The sequence below is a fragment of the Sphaerodactylus townsendi genome, linkage group LG01, assembly GCF_021028975.2.
Source record: "Sphaerodactylus townsendi isolate TG3544 linkage group LG01, MPM_Stown_v2.3, whole genome shotgun sequence".
NCBI classification, from domain to species: domain Eukaryota; kingdom Metazoa; phylum Chordata; class Lepidosauria; order Squamata; family Sphaerodactylidae; genus Sphaerodactylus; species Sphaerodactylus townsendi.
Window position 1 is genome coordinate 117,325,156 of NC_059425.1, and position 14,678 is coordinate 117,339,833.

At 43.1% G+C, this 14,678-nt stretch overlaps 1 protein-coding gene across 1 annotated transcript in view; it reads right to left on the minus strand.

The window, feature by feature from the left end:
• Positions 1 to 14,678, minus strand: part of SLC35F1 (solute carrier family 35 member F1) — a 253,553-nt gene that overhangs the window by 12,591 nt on the left and 226,284 nt on the right. The window contains exons 6-7 of the mRNA XM_048492293.1: positions 14,023 to 14,075; positions 7,154 to 7,308 (exon numbers count right to left, since the gene is read on the minus strand). Of these exons, the coding sequence (XP_048348250.1) occupies positions 7,154 to 7,308; positions 14,023 to 14,075 (208 nt within the window). The remainder of the gene's footprint in view (positions 1 to 7,153; positions 7,309 to 14,022; positions 14,076 to 14,678) is intronic.

Below are 14,678 nucleotides of genomic sequence, written 5' to 3' on the forward strand. Positions count from 1 at the left end.
TTGCTAAAACACTGGGCTTGTTCAAGGGTCATTACTTTTTTATCATGTTCCTTCAAGGAACCCAGACTGGCAGCCATTGCTGTCTAAAGAACTTTCAACTGAGCTAAGATTTAAAAAGGACATGTACAAGAAAAAAGGGGGGGGGAAATCAAAAAGCTAATGGTTGCAATGAGCTAAGGCTTGCCAGAGAGGTTAAAAACAACAAAAGGGGCTTTTTTGGTTATATCCGTAGCAAAGGGAAGAAAAATGGGAAGAAAAATGGAAAAAGGGAAAAAGGGAAGAAAAATGATAGGATAGAGTCACTGCGGGAATTCTGGGGAATTCAGATTAGCCTGTACACTCCCACACACGCCAGCTGGGTGACCTTGGGCTAGTCACAGCTTCTCGGAGCTCTCTCAGCCCCACCCACCTCACAGGGTGTTTGTTGTGAGGGGGGAAGGGCAAGGAGATTGTAAGCCCCTTTGAGTCTTCTGCAGGAGAGAAAGGGGGATATAAATCCAAACTCTTCTTCTTCTTCTTCTGCATGGAGATGACAAAATGCTAACAGGGGATGGAGAAAAGGCAGAACTACTCAGCAGCCTCTGTGCCTCAGTCTTTTCCCAAAAAGGAAACGGTGCTCATCCAGGAGAAAATGAAAAAGAAGATACAGTAGGAGAAATTCAGCACAGAATAAAGAGGTAGTGCAGGAACACCTGGCTACTTTAAACAAATTCAAATCTCCAGGCCCTGATGAACTACATCCCAGGGTATTAAAAGAACTGGCAGAAGTAATCTCAGAACCACTTGCTATAATCTTTGAGAACTTCTGGAGAACAGGAGAAGTTCCAGTGAACTGGAGGAGGGTTAATGTTATTCCCACCGTCAAAAAGGGGAAAAAGGAGGACCCTAATAATTACTGTCCAGTCAGCCTGATATCAATACCAGGGAAGATTCTGGAGCAGATAATTAAACAGACAGTCTGTCAGCACTTAGAAGGGAGTACTGTGATCACAAAAAGTCAGCATGCCAGACTAATCTTATCTCTCTTTTTTTGATAGACTGACAAGCTTGTTAGATGAAGGGAATGCTGTGGACGTAGCCTTTTTAGATTTTAGTAAAGCTTTTGACTAGGTGCCCCATAATATTTTTGCAAGTAAGCTAGTGAAATCTGGACTAGACAATGCTACTATTAGATGGATTTGTAATTGGTTGTCTGACTGAACTCAAAAGGGTGCTCCTCAATGGCTGATCTTCATCCTGGAGAGAAGTGACTAGTGGGGTGCCTCAGGGTTCTGTCCTGGGCCCAGTGCTATTCAATATTTTTATCAATGACTTGGAGATGGAATAGAGGGCATGCTAATCCAATTTGCAGATGACACCAAATTAGGAGGGGTAGCTAATACCCCAGAGGACAGAGTCAGAATTCAAAATGACCTAGACAGATTAGACAGCTGGGCCAAAACAAACAAAATGAATTTCAATAGAGATAAATGTAAGATACTACACTTAGCCAGAAAAAAATGAAATGCACAGATATAGGATGGGTGACACCTGGCTTGACAACACAACATGCAAAAGGGATCTGGGAGTCTTAGTAGACCACAAACTGAACATGAGTCAGCAGTGTGATGCAGTGGCCAAGAAAGCCAATGCAATTCTGGGCTGTATCAATAGAAGTATAGTGTCTAGATCAGGGGTCGGGAACCTTTTCCCCTCAAAGAGCCATTTGGCTCACCCTCCCCCGCTCACCCCCCCCCACTCGCACGCCCTCCCTCCGCTCCCATGCCCACTTGCCCACTCGCGCCCCCCCCGCCTGCTCACCCCCCCCCCGCGCCTGCAGGGCAGGCAAAGATGGGCCCGGCGGCTTGGCCTAGCCGGCCGCCGGAAGACCGCCCGCCTCGCAACCAGCGGGGCGGGCAGGAGGCAAAGCCTGCGGCGCGGCCTGACCGGACGCGGGCGAAGGATGCGCCCGCTCTGCTGCTTGCAGGGCGGGCGAAGACGGGTACGGCGGCTCGGCCTGGCCGGCTGCCGGGAAAGCACCCACCTCGGAAACAGCAAGATGGGCAGGAGGCTGGGCCCGTGGCGCGGCCTGGCCGACCGCAGGCGAGGAATGCGCCCGCCCTGCTGCTTGCAGAGCGGGCGAAGACGGGCCCGGCGGCTTATATTATAAGTACTTTATAATTTGGTAAATTTATGTCTTTTTTTCTTTTGTGGTATGTTTTGGAATTTGATTTTGAAGTACAATGTCTGGGGCACCCACCCTTGCCTTCAGCCCTGGACTTGCCCCGTGCCAAGGCCCCGCCACAGACGAGCCACCCCCCCCCCCGAACTCACTGGAGAGGAGAGAACAGAGCCAGGTGGATGGGGGAATAGCCATCCAATGCGGTGGGAGGGAGCCGGTTGTTGCGGAATGCTGCAGCCACTCTGAAAGGGGCTAGGCAGGCAGGCACCTTCCGCCTTTCCCCTGGGACATGGGGGAAAGCACCACTGGCCCCAAGAGAGGCAATGCCGGGGACAATGGAGCCGGGGCTAGGGGAGACAGATCTGGCTTCCGGCCCCTCTAGAGGGGCGGAGACAGCGTGCAGAAGGCCCGACACCGGTCCACGCCAACGAGGTGGGGCAGGGCCTGGAGGAGCGGTCCCGGGGGTGGGGCTGGCAAGAAAAAGGAAGAGGAGGTCACTTGGGGATTGGTGGGTGATTGACAGGCAGGAAAGGTATAAGGGGGAAACAGAAGGCAAGAGGAAGACAGGAGAAGGCTGCCAGGATAGCGCCCGCCTCGCAACCAGCAAGGCGGGCAGGAGGCTGGGCCCGCGGCGCGGCCTGGCCGGCCGCGGGCGAGGGATGCGCCTGCCCTGCTGCTTGCAGGGCGGGTGAAGATGGGCCCGGCAGCTCAGCTCATGGAGCCGCAGAACAGCGGCGGAAGAGCCGCTTGGGGCTCGCGAGCCGCGGGTTCCCGACCCCTGGTCTAGATTGAGGGATGTAATCGTACCTCTCTATTCTGCATTGGTTAGACCTCACCTGGAATATTGTGTACAGTTCTGGGCACCGCAATTCAAGAAGGATATTGACAAGCTAGAATGGGTCTAGAGGAGGGCAACCAAAATGGTAAAAGGTTTGGAATCCATGCCCTACGAGGAGAAACTTAAGGAGCTGGGTATTTTTAGTTTGGTGAAGAGAAGGTTGAGAGGTGACATGATAGCCATGTTTAGATATTTGAATGGATGTCATGTTAATGAGAAAGCAAGCTTGTTTTCTGCTGCTTCAGAGACTAATGGGTTCAAGGTGAAGGAAAAGGGATTCCACCTAAACATCAGGAAAAACTTCCTGACAGTAAGCGCTGTTCAATAGTGGAACGCACTACCTTGGACTGTAGTGGAGTCTCCTTCTTTGGAGGTTTTTAAAGAGAGACTTGGATGGCCATCTGACAGGAGTGCTTTGATTGTGTGTGGCATGGGATTAGACTTGATGGCTCTTGGGTCTCTTCCAACTCTATGATTCTATGAAGTGCTACTAAGTTTCTTCCAACTTGTGCTGATCCTATGAATTAGTGAATTCAGATAAATCCTATGTTTAACAGCTTTGCTCAGGTCTCGCAAACTGAGGGCTGTGGTTTGAGTTAATTGAGTCAATCCATATCATGTTCGACCTTTCTCTTTTCCTGCTGCCTTCAACTTTTCCTAGCATGACTGTCTTTTCAAGTGAGTCTTGTCTTCTCATATGACCAAAGTACAATAGCCTCTGCTTAATTATTTTCATTTCTAGGGAGAGATAAGGCTTGATTTGATCTGGAAACCATTTATTTGTCCTTTCGGCAATCAGTTTCTAGCTTTGAAACTCTCCTCCAACACTTCATTTCAGACAAACATACATATTGACAGAGGTTCAATTCTAAACATAATTCTAGCTGATGCAACTCCCTGAAACAAGGCGGCAAGACATTAACAAAAAAACTTCAAATGTAATTTGGAGGGGAGTGGGCGACATATAGTTTCCAAAGCTCTAAAGTGGTAATGCTACTTTCCCAGAGTTCCTTTGATTTTCAGAAATTTACTGCTGTAGGTGCACTAAAACTGTTGGGTGAGAAAAGGACCATTATGGAGAGGGGGAAATCACAATGAAAACCCAATAAAATTATGTTCCAGTCATTCTAATGTAGCATGAAGTCATTTACTTTCCACTGAAGAGGCTTTTGCCCATTGGTCAATCTGCTTCAAAACAAAGGGATTACAGCAGCTAAGAAGGGATGAAGCATGACTGAAAGCAGAACAGCTTTTTAGGTAGTAAAAAAACATGCAAGGCAAACAAATCTCAGCAAAAAAAATAATTTAGGCCATTTAATACTAATGCTTACATTTCATGATGGGGAGCTCTTTAAAAACTGGACTTCCTCCCATAAAATCAGTGGTAAGAGAAATACAGACAATTTACAGGACTGCCTAGTCATGCAATCAGTATTACCAGCTTTGATCACAGGGTTGCCAAGCACAGAACCAGTAATCAGCAGGACGGCTGGGAGAACACAGAATTGTGGGAGATTTTTTTTTAAAAAAATGCAGCTTTCTATATTTACCAGAAGTTCTTATCGTAAGTGACAAAGGGGTGATTCTAGGAACTGCCGGAAATTATATGGTACACGGGCGCCCATAGTTTTCTGGATTTTGTTGTCACTTCCAATAAGTATTTCTGGTAAGTATATAAGGCTGCATTAAAAAAACCTCTGTCACCACTACAAGTGGACCCCCCCCCCCCTACACACACACTGCACAGGGGCCTGGGCAGTCCTATCTGATCAACTTTTGAGATGAGAAGCTTTCATCTAAGTTAAGGTCTAAAGAGATAAAAGGTTTATTGTTCCTTTTCCTTAAACATATTTAAGCATTAATACCTGAATAATAAAGTACTGCCTGCAAGCCATGATGAGATAACTTGGGTTGGATTTGATTTGTGAACTGCAATTTATGTTGAAGATTGTTAAGTACTGGGTCTTTCAACAAGCAAATCACAATTAAGGGCAATTCTCCCTCACTCCAGTTTTTCTGATTAAAAAATAAAAACTAGGTTTCTCCTCTATGGTCCTTTCCAAACAGCAGAAATAAAACATCCTGCAGACATTTTAAAAAGATCTGTTTTGGCATTTTGTGTTTCCACAGCATAGTGAACACAAGTGATGACAGCCAAAGAGGTTCTTTTTTCCTGCCTGCTGGCTGAAAGAAGTCTGGTCAATTTTAGAGTTGTGCCCACCATTTTGTGTGCTGCTGCAGAGATTCTCCTTCCTCCATTTGGTGCAGCTCATCCATGCACGATTTCTGTGTAAAAAGTAGAAGAATTAGTTTGTTCTACCTAGCGATCCTGCAAAAGTGTCATTTTTCTTTTTCTTTTGTTTTCAGGGGCATGTCTGTGAAGCTATGATGACACAAATATGCACATCTTACTGCTTCTCTAATCATGACATGGTAGCTTCACAGACATAACCCACAAAACAAAACAAAGGAAAAATGACGTGCACAGGATTGATAGGCAAAACAAACTTTATTCATCTTTTTTATATAGAAACCACGCATGGATAAGCTGAAAGCAGAGGAAACCTCCATGGGGAGCAGTCACAGAGAATCTGCTACAGCACACAAAATGGCAGTTGTAAACAGCAAAAATGAAAATAAAAGGTTCGGACAGGAGATATAAAGCATTTCCTGCCTACTTTTGTTTGCTCAGCAGGCAGGAAGCATCTTCAATCCGGGTTGGGGGAAAAGATGGCTATTTTAGTGATTTTTAAAAAAACCTGCTGTGGCAAAACAGACTTGCTTTGTCTGGCAGGCCCTATTCCGCTCCCAAGCCTCTCCCAGGGGTTGCCAACTTTTCCTGGGGATGGCTAGCTTTCTCTCTGGGTAAACCACTGCCACCACCTGACCCTTTGAGGAACTGCCCGCTGGGGAGGAACAGGGCTCCCCAACTTCCTTTCCAACCGTGAGGCCTAGCCTCAGTTTCCCCTGGGTTCCCTCTCCTGGGTTCCACAGGGCAGATTGGAGGTCCCGGAGGAAAAGCTGCTCGCCAGTTGTCAGTCTTCCTCTCCCCTTCTATTTAGAAAGTGCATCCAAGACGGTGGGGCATTCGTGGTACAGAAAACTGTTCTCCACATCAAAGATTTAGAAGTATTTATTAAAAATAAAATGTTTACAAGTATATTTTAGCACTGCACCAGATTGAGCAAGGGTTTCAAAAATAAAGGAGATATACACAAATCCTCTGTCCCTCTCCCTAAACATACCCTAGCACTTGTTGAAGAGAAGAAGAAGAAGAGTTTGGATTTATATCCCCCCTTTCTCTCCTGTAGGAGACTCAAAGGGGCTTACAATCTCCTTGCCCTTCCCCCCTCACAACAAACACCCTGTGAGGTAGGTGGGGCTGAGAGAGCTCCGAGAAGCTATGACTAGCCCAAGGTCACCCAGCTGAAAATAACCCTAAACCTTAAAGCTTAGAAGGCTGCAATTCTCAAAGAGTTCTCATTACCTGGCAGGCTGAGTGAGCTCCCTGGATGAGCACATGGTTCAAAAATGGCTGCTCTCTGCATAGCCCCAGCAAGAGGTCTGCTCCCTTCAGTGACTCTCTGTTGATAAACCTTTTATTCTGTTTAAGTTTAAAATCTGCCTCAGTATTATTGTTTTGTGTGTCGTATTGAGGAGTTTGCCTAGATAGGTTATAACAGTGGGCATCCTTCACCTTCTGGGATAGTTACGAGGAAAAGTGCTTCTGTATCACCTTACACTACCTTTATCTGAATAAGCGCAGCCCCTGAGGTGAAAAAGGCAGGAAAAATATGACAAGCCTGGTCAGTAAGTGGTTTCCCTGCCTCAGTGATATAGGAAGGTGTGTGTGTGTGTGTCTCAAGTGAGGCATCCCAGGTTTTCTCCCACCATCCTCCAGTAAATGCTTTTTTGAGTATTGGCCACATTTTAATAGCAGCACAACAAAGGGTGTTGTATACGTCTACATGGGCAGCAATGGTTATAGAATTAATTGTGTATAAAAATGGATTGGGGTGCCAGTAAAACAATGGGTAAAAGTGTAGGCAGTATAGAAATCTCAAGATTGTTTTGTCTGCATTGATTTTTCTGCATTAACACTCTTTTGAACAGATAGTAATCAATTATTCAAATGCACAATTTGCTCTATTTACCTTGTAGTGGAAGAGGAACAATCCACAGAAAAGGCTGTACAGGTCTGCTGTAAGCAGGGAGAGGTTGACTGATGTAGCACTGGTTTTCTTGATGACCACAGGCATGAAGCTGTAGAGGCCAAACATACAGGCACTAAAGCCAACATACAGCAACCCTGGGAGATGAAAGAATGCAAAAACAGAATTAAGCGACTTCCACAACTTGCCCCAACTGGTAAGTGAAGAATCTTACACTATTTGGGAGTTCCTTACAATCTGGGTAAGGGAGAAAGTTTCATTTTAAAAACAAGAGCATTGTTTTATTCATCCAGTTAAGGGAGGAAATGTTTTAAGGTGTAGCGACTAGTGTGTAGTTATACTAGAGAGAGGCTTTTTCTGTGGTAGTGCCTTAGACATGAACCCCCCCCTCCCCCGATCAAATCTCAGTGCCCAAAGCACCAGGTGAAGACCTTCATGTTTATTCATATTTTCCACAGTAATATTTTGAACATGCATCCGATATATATTGGGCTGAAGACATGACCCATGAATAGGAGGAGTTAACAGAATGTATTTCTCTTGCATTTCCCTGCAAGTATCCTCCCCCCCCCCCCCAAATGAGCAACAGGGGATCCTCAGGAATAGAAAGGGGATACAGCATATAAGTGGGTGGAGAGTGGGGAGAGAAGCAATGAGAACAACTTTAAAAGAAGAGGAATAAACCTCTGGCAATTTTGCCCCAAACTGTAACTGCCCTTGCTAAGTTCCACTTTTATTCCCAAGGATTCTGAGACCTCTGGAAGTAGCTTTTCAGGGACCCCAGCAGAATCTAGAGGGGAGGGATGAGAGAAAATAATTCCTTTAACTCCTTTGGTCATGGTTCATAGAATCCACCAGTGACAAGCTTTTTTTTCCAACTGAGGGAATGCACACAACCTCCTCACACTTGTGGGATCTAGGTTTGTTTTGAATTAACCCCCCCACCCCCCCCCCCACCCCACCCCCAGTTTCCAGGTTTTCTCCAGGTCGTGAATGTATAGGCTTTGGGTTTGTTGCTGTGAGATGAACGAGAAGATTATTGAGATCACTGAGGCTGGATTAATATATAAATAGCTAAGAGGATTCATGTATATACAGGTTGGTTTAAAAGGAACAAACTAGCAGCACAGGTCTCCAGAAAGACAAAGGAGAAATCTGGCTGAGGCATAAAAATTGCCTTTTTTTGGATTCCAGAGAGTAGTTAGACTTTTCTACAATACTTTCAGGCACCAACAGACTTTTATTGAATAGCCGCTTGGTTGGATACTTTTTCTCCCCCACAGGATTCCACCACACCAGCCTGCCTTTTCCCCAGAGTCAAACTACATTGTACAAGCTCTGCTCATTACCAGAGACATGCACTTTCTTCTCTCTCAGAAACAGAGCTACACAACCAGGCAGTGCTACTCTCCATTCCGTCTGCTCTTTTTCTTGAGCCAGTCCTGAGCTGTCACTCTCCCTGAGGCAGAACTCTTGGCTGTTGTGGATTTTCTGGGCTGTGTGGCCGTGGTCTGGTAGATCTTGTTCCTAACGTTCTACCAGACCATGGGCACACAGCCCGGAAAACCCACAACAACCAGTTGAATCCAGCTGTGAAAGCCTTCGACAATACATTCAACTCCTCCTGTGTTCCCTCTAACATCTCATCCCTCTTCTCAAAGTTGATTGGTTACTGGAGCAGCACCCCTATGAGCTCATCTGAGCGGCTGAGTTTTCCTTCAGGGGAAGAACAGCCTCCTGTACATAACATCACCTTTGGATTTTATTACTGGCTCTTTTACAATTTCAGTATTTGCCACCTGTTTTTTTTAATTTTATTTAATTCACACACTGCCTTCAAAAAGCCAAGATATAAATCTTTAAAATAAAATAATAAATATGTTGAAGGAAGAGACATAGCTTAGTGGTAGATCATACACTTTGCATACAAAAAGTTCCAGATTTGATACTCGAGGCACCTGAGACCAGTAAATGGACCTCAGGCACCCAGAGACCTTGGGCAGCTTCAACAGAGACAATACAGAGGCAGAAGGGATAATAGTTTGGCTTTGTATCACATAACTTCACATATACTTGACAATGAAAAGTGAAATTAATTTAAAATTGTATAGAATGTAATTTCAGACATATTCTTTGGCACCTCTAAAATCCCAATTATTATAACAGTACAGTAAACTCTGTCACATTATGGAAAAAAGTCCACCTGAATCTGAGTTATACACAATTTGTGTATACAGTATTTGTGTATAACTCGATCAGATAAAGCATCTTTGTGATAGTGGCACATTTGACAGACAATAAATTAGAACTCCTGTGAACCATATCTTAATAATTAGCAGAATTCATTACAATTATCACCTATCCCATCAACACCAAATTAAAACATGGTCAACACAATCTTTAACAAACCATAAGATTTGTTGCTTGTTGTTTTGCAAGAGACTAACTCAACTACCCCTGTGGAATTTACATCATTAATGTGTTGGACAGCATCCACATGCCCAGATCATTCCTGAGTTTGAACTGTTTCACTAAGCTTCTTGAAGGAGTCCAACATTTTTATTAGTTACCCATGCTTTCATTATCCATGTTGCTGGATAATGGATCTAAATGCACCATGACTTTTCTTTTCAGTTCCTAATGAATCTTATGTACATATGTGGATGCTTTATAACAACAAAATTGCTTTTCAGCTACAGAATCTAGGCACTGATCAACAGGTTCTTTTGTTTTTGATGATATGGCTGGAATTGTGCACGGGTAGAAATGTGCACAGTGGTTTGTCCTTGGCTCCCTGCAATAATATGGCATGCCATCAATCTTTGTATGGACAGTACTACAAACTAGGCTGCATTACAGCTGGTATTGTCTGCACAGAACCAGACTGATATTCTAGTGTGTGAGCCCTATTCTCATCCAGCCACATTTTTCAAGCAGACAACTTTGGCTGTTGATTTTCTTTTCCATTTCCAAATGCTCTTTTTATTCTTAAGAGAACAATCTAATAGTATGACACTGTTATTGGTTGACTTTCAAAGTGATTGCCATTCTATGCAATGTTTAATTTCTCACCCGGATTACAGAAAAAGACCACTGATGCTTACAAAAATCCTTGAGAGCATCTTTCGATTGCTTTGTACAGAAGACTACTTCAGTAGCAAAAGATCAATATCTAGATGTGATCAAAATTGGCAAGCAATTGAGTACAAACTTTAAAATGCATTGATCTAAGGACAGACCTATTGGGCAAACATTTTTGCTCACACACATTTATCTTTTCTAATCGTTCTGATGAAATAATGTGGCCTTATAATATCAGTGAGTTCTTCTTCAATGCCTCGCTACTCTTAAAAGGAAATCATAATGAAGGCAGCCTGTGTGGCAATGTGGCTGAAAGTGTGAGCTGTTACGTGTCCAGTTAAAAATCTCACCACAGGCAGCATAATTGAATAATTGATTCAGCTCATAGAATTCAGCTGTGGCATAAAATTTGGGCTAGCATGGAATACACATATGCCTAATTATAGCTGGCTTTTAAACAGATATTGTGATGGATTGCAAGGAAAATGTAATTTTAAAATTCAATTCTGTCAAAGTAAAATACTGTTTACCTTCAGAGTGAGGCATAGAGGCCTAGGAACAGGAGGAGCCACCTGATTGGCTGTGGCCTCCTGCATTCTGATTGGGCGAGTAACTGCATAATACAGAGCGGGGAGGAGGATGTCTCCCTTATTACAACAAGCTGAGTTCCTGACTGGAACAGCTATCTGCTTTTGCTGAAAAAGAACATTACCTCTCTGAGGAAAGCAGTAGCAGTTGGTGTTAGATGCTGTCTTGCTCTACTGTGGTGGCAGCCCTGCATGCTGTGGTTAAAGCAAATAAAACACAGTCTGGAGTGTACTGGTGGTTGGGTTTATAAAGGGGGCAAGCTGAGGGGTCAGATAGATATAAATCAGTATGGAATATCTTCAAGTGTGGGAAGAATTCCAGGGTACCAGCTAGTCTGGGGTATTGAGTTTTGCTTTATGTTCTTCTGAAGAGAGTGTTTTGTGTTTATTTTGAGGATTTGCTGACTATGTGAGGCTTGTGAGGGCATAGTGTTAAGTGTCAGCCTGAGTTAGACCCTAAGTGTTAGGGGAAACCATTAGCCAAAGAACACCTGAAATATAAAAAAACTGTACTATCTTATGAAACAACATATCTGAAGCAAACATTAAGGTAAACTGAACCAAGTAATCTTAAGTGCTGTGCTAAAGAAACCAAAATGAGTCTGTGCCAAACTCTCGTGTATAATTAGCATAAATATATTTATCTTGCCTCCTGCCTTATTTGCCCCATCCATCCATTTCCAAGTTTAAAATTCCACTTCTTTACCATAAATATATGTTTTTGTTTAAGTTTACTTTTGCCTTAGAATATTTATTTTAGTGTGCCTAGTATGAGGAATATCTGAGAAAGAAAAATAAAAATTGACAGGCATCCCTTAGCCTTCTGGTGCGTGATGACAGGGCTGAGGGAAAGTGGCTACCTATTTTACACTACCATATTCTTCAGTCACCTCGGTCCCTGAAGTGAAAAGGTAGGACAATTAGTGGTTTCCCTAACTTGGTGTAGGAGAAGGCTCAGTGGGTGTCTGTCGTATATATGTAGGCAGATTACTGAATTGTTAAGGGCTGTTACAAATTTGGAATTGCACTTCAAGAGGTGAAGGAAGTCAGAATGCCTGCCTTAGACAGACACTCTAAATGGGCCAGCTCAGAATCCTACTCAAGTCTATTCAACGGGGCTTCCTCCCAGGAAACAGGATCGGCCTGTTAATATACTACAGCTGGTATGTGTATTTTTGCTAAGGAATAGGCAATGCACTGAGAAAAGAAAGGAGATCCTTTCTGCCTCTGGATTCTGAATGTAGTTGTTGCCTTAGCCAGAAAATTTATACCACATTTCTGTGTTGTACTCCTTCCCTAAGGGGACACAAGCCCTCGAAAAAGCTTCACAGGCTGTGCCACTTGCAAGAAATGAGAAACCATGGTGATTTGTTGTTTAGTTTGGGAACAATCCTGTAAATTTGCTAAATAATTATTGTGACAACGTATCCTGACAGATGTGCATATGCCCTATTAAGATTTTGGGATAATTAGAGGGAATGATGAGCAAAAGCTCTAGGGAGGCAACAGACTAGGATGTCATACACTTTAATTCCAGTGCTCAAGGATTCTCTTTTATCACTTGGTGACTAGGAGTGCTTTTGAATCTGCTACTTTTGATGTTGGTTCTGGAAGTGGGTTAATAGAAACACATTACTAACACATTATCTCAGGTCTCATTATCAGAACCATTTGTGCTCAGCTTGCCATTTTACATTATTCAGCATGTGTATCTTGCCTTTAGAGCATTATGTGGCAAATATCAAGTGCAGAGATAATGCCTAAATATTCATTCTTATTGAGAAAACTATGTTTAGCAGAAACATTTTATCCCATTAATTAGTTTCTCAAATTTAAAATGGAATATTTCATTTAATAATCAAGTGAAACTCAGTTCATTGTACATGGTCATTTCAATGGTCTGCTGGAGGGGGTGATGGTGGGAGGGGGGCATGTATTTGTCCCCTTATATTCCTAGAACCCATTAGCAACTTGAATGCAGAAATGTTTTCTTTCAGAAAAGGTGCTATGGAACTTAGACCTCCAAAATGGATATTGTTGAATTTTGTTCCTCTCTTCTAGACAGTGGCTGAGAAAATCTGACATTTAATGAAAAAGGGCTATTTTTGGAACTCTTACATTTCAAATGCTGCCCCATTGGCTTTTCATCCCTTTGCTGCCAGGCAATTGGGATATTAATATGCTTATTCTGTCTTTAAAATAACAACACAAGACATAGTACTGCAGTAAGTGGGTGGATGACACACAGTAAACTGGTATCATGAAAACAGTCTGGCTATGACAGGGTTTCTCATTTTGCTAGTACAACCACCCTGACTTGCAGGATGCTTCCTACCCCTTTTTGCAGTGCAGCCAACTTTCTCCTGATCAAACTAAGATATAGTCAAAGGGCTTCTTAACCCCATCCTCTCCAGAGAGAAAGGCAACAGAGGAACTTTGGAAAACACTTTCTCCTTATATATCACAGCCCCCAACTCCCATTGGACATTCTCACAGGACAGAGCATTGAGAAACATATCGAGAAAAGATTAGGTAGGTTTAATGTATTGTTGAAGGCTTTCATGGCCGGAATCACTGGGGTGTTGTGTAGTTTCTGGGCTGTGTGGCCATGTTCTAGTAGCATTTTCTCCTCATGTTTCACCTGCATCTGTGGCTGGCATCTTCAGAGGATCTGATGGTAGTAAAGCAAGTGAAGTATATATACCTGTGGAATGTCCAGGGTGGGAGAAAGTTGGGTGGGATCCACCCATTTAGCATGTGAGTAACCATGAAGATAGCATAATCAATTAGCGAGGGCATCTGCATTGTAATAGCCTGGCCTTTTGATCCGTTGGAGTAGCCAGGCTACTACAATGCAGATGCCCTCATTAATTGATTATGCTATCTTCATGGTTACACTTGTTAATAGACAAATGGTTCTCCCACCCTAGACATTCCACAGGTATATATACTCACTTGCTTTACTACCATCAAATCCTCTGAAGATGCCAGCCACAGATGCAGGCGAAACACCAGGAGAAAATGCTACTAGAACATGGCCATACAGCCCGGAAACCATACAACACTACACCATTAGGTAGGTTGTATCCAGTGTAGACAGTGATATCCAAGAAAGTTGCAAACATGGTCACCTTCAACATTCCCAGCACCTATCCATACAGCATTCCTTCTTGTATTTCTTACCTATCTGCCAATCCCAGGGCACTTTTAACAACTCCTTGTGTTCCATTATGGCACTGGAAAGGAAGCAAAAATAAAATATGATGATGACAATTCAGATTGTTTCTAGTTAGCTTCCTACAGTAAAAAAGGAGTGCTTGTGACTACAAACAAGGGAAAAAGACATGCATGGCCTATATATACAGACAGATCTGCTTAATCAATTCTAAGTGTGTAAGCATATATTTGAAAAGTAATTGGTACTGTAATAAGACTCACTAATAAAAAAAATTGAACTGGTTTAATGAAAACCAATCTGTCTGCCCAAAGCAATATGATATTTTGGCATAAATCAATGTTTCAGAGCTTTTTAATTTGAAATATTAATAGTATATTATTGTGAACTGTATTAATTTGTAGGGATGTGCATTTGTTACATCCAAGCTGAAAAAATACCTGAACAATACCTTACCGGTATTTTTCAGATATATTTTTCAGCTGAATACACATTACAGAATCTCCAATTCTATCCCAACCCCCCCCCATCACAAAAAATCAGGTTTTTTCAGTATTATTTAGTAAAGCCAACAGTTAAAGGTTTGCAAAGTTTCCCTATGCCCATTTACCACCTTTGAACTGGTTTCCAGGGCAACAGGAGGGAGGGAAGGATGAAGCATTTC